This window comes from Juglans microcarpa x Juglans regia, chromosome 4S, assembly GCF_004785595.1.
Source record: "Juglans microcarpa x Juglans regia isolate MS1-56 chromosome 4S, Jm3101_v1.0, whole genome shotgun sequence".
In the NCBI taxonomy this organism is placed as follows: Eukaryota; Viridiplantae; Streptophyta; class Magnoliopsida; order Fagales; family Juglandaceae; genus Juglans; species Juglans microcarpa x Juglans regia.
The window spans coordinates 21972445-21980359 of NC_054601.1; the positions used below are offsets into that span (position 1 = coordinate 21972445).

General features: G+C 37.1%; 1 protein-coding gene across 1 annotated transcript; it reads left to right on the forward strand.

The window, feature by feature from the left end:
• The first annotated feature begins 718 nt into the window (after window positions 1-718).
• Window positions 719-5644, forward strand: LOC121261834 (serine/threonine-protein kinase RIO1-like). Its single transcript, XM_041164225.1, is given in 13 exon segments — window positions 719-1041; window positions 1968-2096; window positions 2630-2722; window positions 2841-2920; window positions 3044-3157; window positions 3365-3445; window positions 3648-3723; window positions 3931-4014; window positions 4116-4208; window positions 4287-4398; window positions 4479-4541; window positions 5208-5285; window positions 5288-5644. Coding segments are annotated over 13 exon segments (1632 nt in total). The 5' UTR covers window positions 719-762; the 3' UTR covers window positions 5638-5644.
• The last annotated feature ends 2271 nt before the right edge of the window (window positions 5645-7915 follow it).

Here is a 7915-nt window from a genome sequence, read left to right on the forward strand (position 1 = left end):
TATATTGGTTCTGCTAGTAGTCAAGCTCGATCGAGTCCCACTAAAGCAGATGGATGTTTATAGTTAAGTGAATGGTTGTACTTGGTCTTTGACACTGAATGAAGCAAAATCTAGTACTGGTTTTATTGGTTCTAATATATATCGGCGATTTCTGCACTTTCAAACAGCCGACCGGCCGGCTAGCCAGCCTCAATCACAGTGTCACTGCTTCGCAGTCTCAGCCTCTCAGCGTCACTTCCTCAAACCCTCACTGTCCAAGCCATAGTCCTTCAACATCGAAGCCGTAAGCGCGCCGTAATCCCCAGGTAGTTCCTCTCTCCCTCTCTGCCTCATGGGTTAGGTTTTTTTTGTAAATTTTGTTTTTGTATAAAGTTCCCTGATGATATAAAGTTCCAAATGCTGAATGTGCCAAAGCCCAACTGCAACTTGTTTTTCTAATTTTTTTTAATTATGCAGAATATAAAAAAAATGTCTAGTTGTCAATCAAATGCTGCTATGGAGAATGAATTATTTATTTTTTATTTATTTGACAATCATTTTTTTGTTTTTAAGTTCAAAGATGGTAATTTAATTTTTTTGTATATATACACACATAATTATATATATAGCGATTATTTCAAAATGGTACACTAATAAGTACTAATACCGCAATATTAAGTACTGGAACGGCCACTAGAATGAAATTCACAATTTTGATCTTTGCACCTTCCCTCCAAAGAAACAGGAGAAAAAAAGGTTGTGAAACCCTAACAGGAAGCACAGATGGCCGATATGGAAGTGAAACCATTAGCACTGGATGAAGACGAAGAGAAAGAGGAAGATGAAGAGCTTTCATGGTCATCAGACTCGGAAGTTGGAGACGCATTGGATTGGTTGGATTCCAAGGATGACAACCAAGCTGTTGAGGGGAATTTTACGCTCAATTCCAGGCGTCCCAATGCTCATGGAGGTCTTCATTCTCGACATAATACATCCACACTGCAGCCGCTCTCTAATCGGAACCAGAGGTTCACTCATCATATTCGAGCTTCACCTTTGGAGGTATATGTAACTTCTTTGCTGATATTTGTTCTTTGTGCAATTTTCCAATAGGAATTGATGGTTTGTATTTCTATATGTTATGTTTTCTCCGTTATATGTTTACTGTGGCTTATCTTATCATCCAAATAGGCAGCTATGGGTAATCTTTTTAGTAAAATTGATCATTTAGGTCATAGAGATAATAATTAAGGCCTATTTGAATTCAAAGATGAGTTGAGACGAGTTGAGATAGTTTTAGATGAGTTGAATAAAATATTGTTAGAATATTATTTTTAATATTATTATTATTTTGGAATTTGAAAAAGTTGAATTCTTTATTATATTTTGTGTGAGAATTTGAGAAAGTTATAATGATGAGATGAGTTGAGGTGAGTTTCGAATCCAAACAAGGGCTAAGTTGCATCCTATGGATATTATTATACTAATCACTTATTTATAAAGACAAAAATTATACTAATCAGCCATATAAAAAAAAAAAAAAAAAAAAAAGAAAAAAAAAAAAGAAAACTGTAAAGTTTTGGCTCTGAATATTGTGTTGAAATTCTTCCAGTACCTGTAAGAAACTGGGGTGATCCGCCCATTTGGGTAAGTATGTGATATACAATCTAGATTGTGTGTTAATACATGTTGGAGCTAGTTGATTTTTCAAAGGGTAATATGTTAGGGCTTGTTTTGTACTGAAGATTCTGTTTTCAACACTATAGGTGGGGTTTTAAAACATTTTGTAGGTCAAAAGTGTTCTTCTGTTTATTGCATAATATAAGTCTCCATGATAAACAATCTAGGCACTTAGACATATATATATATATATGTATGTATGTATGTATGTATGTATGTATGCCCATTTCCATGTTTGGGTTGGTTGTGTTTGATTTGATAGGTTTGTGTCTAGTTTCCACTCTTAACCTATTTGATTGATAGTGCAGGAGTGGGAAGGGAGGTTGAATGTGGGCATGTCGAACTCTGTGACAACTGCTATTCGAGAAAGTGTTCGAGAGATGGCCATTGGTAAATCTAGAACTACTGAGAAAGCAGACCGTGCGACCGTTGAGCAGGTGAACCTTTAGTGAACTCTTGTTAACATTTTATAAGTATAGAAAATAAACGAGAGCAAATAGTAGGCTGTTTTAGTTTTTCTTCCTTTTGTTTTTCTTTTTAGGTTATGTTGTTCCCTTTGCTTCAAGCTGCTATTCATTGTTGGGATGCATTGGACCTGATGCAGTGAAGAAGATATTAGATAATTTTCAGGACTATTATTGACATGATCTTCATTAGTGTGTAGTTTCTCTTGTAGTACTTCTGTGTATCAGCAATGATGTTTAATAACCTAACCCATTTTCTCTGTTTTAAAGAAATATATATATTTTTTGTAGTTGTTATAAGGCCTTGGTTGTGTTGCAGGGAATTAGTTGTTTATAGTTGTTATCATACCTTGGCTGTGTTGGGGATGTAGCTGCATTATTATTCTGAGCAGCGCTTGTTTCACTTTATAACATGTTTTTGAAGATTGATCGTATTAATGTGTTTACTTGGGCTGCATCAAAAACTAGTTGACATGGAATATCTAGCTAACATCTTCTTCCTCCAGGCCATTGATCCTAGAACTCGCATGGTCTTATTCAAGATGCTAAATCGAGGTGTATTTCATGATATTAATGGCTGCATTTCAACTGGAAAAGAAGTAAGTAGACGCTGCTACCTTTAATTTCTGTACTAATACCTCCAGCATGTTCTAGCTTCATTCTTACTTTATCATTGGGTTAGATGTCCTTATCATGCAATCACTTTTTCTTCAACAGGCAAATGTTTATCATGCAACCAAATCTAATGGTCAGGAACTGGCAATCAAAGTATATAAAACTTCTGTTCTGGTATTTAAGTATGTCTAGGTGACACTTATAGTTTGCTAGTGAATTTTACTTGCAATATGGCCCATGGATCAGAGGCTGTGTACTTGTTTGTAGGTTGATAATGAATTTAACTGGTTGCACCCAAATAACAGGGACAGAGATCGTTATGTACAAGGTGACTACCGTTTCAGATATGGATACTGCAGACATAACCCCAGGAAAATGGTAAAGACATGGGCTGAGAAAGAGATGAGGAACCTTATGAGGTAAGGTGAACACATTGTTCCTGTTCATTTCATTATCATAAGGATATTGAAAGCTTAGTGGAAAGTGAATGAGAACTTATTTCGCGACGGATTCAAGTTCTGCTGGAGGAGAAATGTGAACTTATGAGCATATTCTGAAGTTGTTTCGGTTTGTTTGAGAATTGGTCCTGTCAATATGGTATTTAATATGGTCATTGTGAACTGCAGGCTAAAGGCAGCAGGAATTAGGTGTCCAACTCCAGTACTTTTGAGACTTCATGTTCTGGTCATGGAATTCATAGGTATTGTGTGTTGATTAATCACCTATAAAATAAGTATTGTCTTGATAATAGATGTGTTAGCAGTCTGTGTTTTCCCTGTATTTTATTGTTTATTGTAGATTTTTCTTCTTTTCCTTCTCACTTGGTCTCTTGTGGATGGATTTGAATTTTGGCTTCTAATAGTACAGCTACATCTCTGGTTGAATTTTTGGGAGTTTGTGCTTTCACAGGAAAACAGGTTGGGCTGCACCTCGTCTTAAGGATGCTGCTTTATCTCTTGACAGGTTACGTGAAGGTTATGTGGAGGTGTGTCCATATCTTTTTAGTCATTCTTTGGGAATTCTTGATTGTGTAAAGTGGAACCTGATTTCTAGGAGGTTACCATGCGGCCCCAGATTTTTTTTTTTTTTTTTTTTGGGGGGGTGTGGGGTGGGGTGGGAAATGGGAATGACTTCCTGTATTTTTTTACTCTGTGTTTTAAATGATCTAAGCATTCTCTGCATTCCTTTTCAGATGATTATTGCAATGCGAACACTATATCAGAAGTGCAAACTGGTTCATGGAGACCTCAGCGAGTATAATATACTGTATTTTGAGGTGGGTGTTGACTATATATATATTTTTTTCATTCTTTTCTTTTCTAATATTGAATTGATTCCACGTGCAAATGGAGATTTATCTTTCCTTGTGATTCGCAGGGTCACTTGTATATTATAGACGTCTCTCAATCAGTTGATCTTGACCATCCCCATGCCCTCGATTTCCTTCGTGAAGATTGTCTTCATGTTTCTGTACGATTTTACCGAAAGTATGCAATGAAAATGTTCTTAATCAGCAATATGTGTTAATTATGCATTGCTGGCATGCAGGACTTTTTCAAAAAACATGGTGTAGCTGTTATGACAATTCGAGAACTCTTTGATTTCATAGTTGATCCTTCTATTTCTGATGAAGCTGTGGATAGTTATCTGGAAAAGGTTTGTTAGTTTATACTTTATACTGTCAGATTTCCACAGGTACTTTAGGAGATCGTTATTGTGACTGCTTCCAACTTATTTTAGGTGCAACAAAAATTTTGGCTAGAGGAGACATATCTGTCGAGGATGAAATTGCAGACTCTGTATTTTTGCAGGGTAACTTTCTTGGCAGTGACATATCATGTTATTTGAGTTTTTTTTTTAATCACCGATCACCTTTACGTAGCAATTTAAGCAGATCTCCTAAAACATCAAGCATGCCATCTTTTTGCCAAGTAGGCAGCTGCGCCAGTTCTGACTGATGGTTTGATGTGATACACCAATCTTTATTGATCAATATTTTCAAGACATTAAGTTAATATCACTAGATTTTTTCACTCCCATGACTATCAGTGCCCTTGGCTACTGGATTAACCGACTGGTTCAATTTCAAACATGGGAATGCGAGTTTCATATGTATACACAGGCAAAGCATTCCAAATGGTTGAACTCAAGCAAAAACTTTAGAATCACTGCCCATATCTTTGCAAAACGTCCTTCAGTATATTAGTGTTTAAGGTGTTTTGATTTGCATAATACACATAAATCCATGAAATGGGAGATCTCTTTTTCGTCTTGGTTTTTGTGGGGACTGAAATTGGGATTTCAGATTTGACACTTGAGCTGGTGTGTGAGTGTGTCTACGCATGCATGCATATGTGCACTTCTAAAAAATTAAAAGTGAAAGATACTGGGAGATAAAAGTGGGACCTTGTTAAATTTTGATTATGTATATATGGGTGAATGCGTGTGTTTTTTTTCTTTTTTGTATTGTTTTACAGTCATTCATCCCAAAGACACTAGAACATGTAAAGAATGCTGAGGAGGATGTGCAACGGATAACCAGCGGCCAAGAACGGGAGATATGTACTATCAAACTATCACAGGACTCAAGCATGCCCTTTCAATTGCTCAGCAAGGACCAGAGCCTGGTGAAGACTCCTCTGTTAATCCAGCTGCTCTGTCTAATCCTCCTAAGAGCGAAATCGAGTCTCTAGAAGTCAGTGATGAAGAGAACTCAAGCGATACAGAAGAGAGTTCCTCATCAGAAACTGAACCAGAGGTTCCTGTAGATAAGAAAGCTGCTAGAAAAGAGAACAAAAAGAAAGTCAAAGAGGAGAAGAGGGAGGCTCGGAAGAATAAAGTGCCTAAAGCCGTGAAGAAAAGAAAGAAGAAGTTGGCCAAAGCTCACAAGACCAGATAGCTGCTAGCAGTAACTATAAATACAAAGTTTTATTTATTTTGACTATTATGCAAACCTTTTCTTTTCTTTTCTTTTTCATTAAGAGAGAAACAGCACAATTTGGCCTGAGTAATCGCCTATATTTTTTCCCGGATTTAGTTGGTTTAACGTGTGAATTAAGTTGTGTAGTTTTTATGCTATATGATGTGGGCAATGAAGATATGAAGTGATATGTTAACCCGGAATGGCCAACAAATTGAGAATCAGTGCATCTCCCCAGCAGCTTGGTAACCCCAACGTAGCCGAAATAGGATTCAGTTAGATTTTATGATGAGAAATAATCATTCTCGAAGCCTGGATCGACTCTAATCTCGACTCTCTTCCTGCTCCATTTTGGATGGAACAATTTGGTCAACTTGTTTTGTCTTTCATTTGAGCATAGCTTATTTTAGATGCAAGCATTGATCAAATCAAAGATCCCAAAAAGAAGGTGCAGAAGATGCTTTGAATTTCTCTCTCTTTCGGCTTCTCTAATTGAGTTATGATGAAAGCAAAGAAAGACATCCATTTTTAGCATTAATGGAGGAGGTTTTATGGAAGCTCAAACCACTCAACCTCTTAACTTGGACTTTGCCGTCCAATCAACACTGCAATTAATACCTCCATATTTAGAATCTTGATCTTATGGAGGAGATAATGTTCTCTTGACTAGAGATCTCTTTAGAAATAAGCTAAGAATTCTTAAGAATTTGTTATATGTCTCAGTTCACAAGTTGGAACTTAGGCTGCATTTGGTTAGCTGAGTTCAGTTTAATTTTAAGCTAAATCTAACATCCAAGCACTTAACTCTCAAATTATTAAACTCATCCCAACTCAAAATCTTCTTACACGTAAAACTCACAACATTTTTCAACTTCAAACATCTTTATACGTGAGACCCACAACATTTTTCAATTTCTCATAAATCCAAACGCAGCCTTAGGTACAGTTTAATAATTGATATCGCTTGCCTTTTGTTTCTTTAAAAAGGCTTTGAATCATGCACCTTGGCGTATCTGTTAAATTCTTAAACTCATTTCCCCAAGCTCCCATGCGATTTAGTCCATCTGCTTGATTGCCATTTTTTGTGATTCTTCTTGAGTCAAATACCACTCAGTACTTGCTGCAAAGCTTGCTATTGTTGAACCTCCTTGGTGTTTTTTAGTCCTTGATGCCATTCTATTCCTTAGAATTAGCCATTAGAGAGGGAAGAGCACAGTTTTAACTGAATCCTACAAAGATAGAACCATGGAAGAAACATTTGTGCCATTTCGAGGAATCAAGAATGACCTTAGAGGAAGATTAATGTGTTACAAACAAGATTGGACCGGTGGATTTAGAGCAGGCTTCAGGTGAAACTCACTTCTCTGTGAATGTTGTTCAGTTCTTCTTTTTGGAGAATTTCAACATGACTTATTGACCAAATTTTATTGCTCTTATCAGGATTCTGGCTCCCACCACATGCATATTTTTTGATTCAGCAATACCAGTCATTTCATTTGGTGAACAACTGGAGGGTATTTCACATAAACTTCAAAAGTCCCTTTAGATCTGTGTGATAGAATATTCTTTAAATTTAGAAGATACAAAACAATCCTCCAAAGTCTACACTTTCCTTTTGAACTTTTAGCCGTTCAAGCTTAGCACTTTGATTATGTTAGAAATATTGGATCATAATATACAGCGGAAGCAATATTACCTCTCACAGGAAATATCTCGGATCTAGTGCGGTTGTTTCACGAATTCTCCAGCGTCGTTGTTCATCCACAATCTTCACATCGATGTGTAGAGTGTGCTACGTGATAATATCAGAGCAACACTCATACATTCCACAGTCTAAATACCGTGACTAGAGAGAACTATTTGAGAGAGAGAGCTTTGTTTTTCCAAGTATATCTCTAAAGAGGGGGAGAGGCTATGTAAATAGCCTCTCTAGTGTAACCCCTTGGCTGGCCATTAAGGGCAGCCATCAAGCCTCATGAAGTGGCTTAAGAGCCACTTCATAACCCCAAGAGGAGGTGAAGGGGTGCCCACTATGGGTGCCCCTTTCTTACATCTCCCACTCACACATAGTGGGCAAGACCCCAGGTCTGCATCCTCAATATGTTCTCAATCTTGTTCATACTGGCAAATAGGCGTGCGACCATCGAGCACACTGTAAAAGAAAAATGGGAGCACTATACCAAATCTCTCCTAGAGAAGACCAGCATAGCAACATCCCTAAAAGTGTCTCGTTATGCCCCGACTCATTTGGTCACAT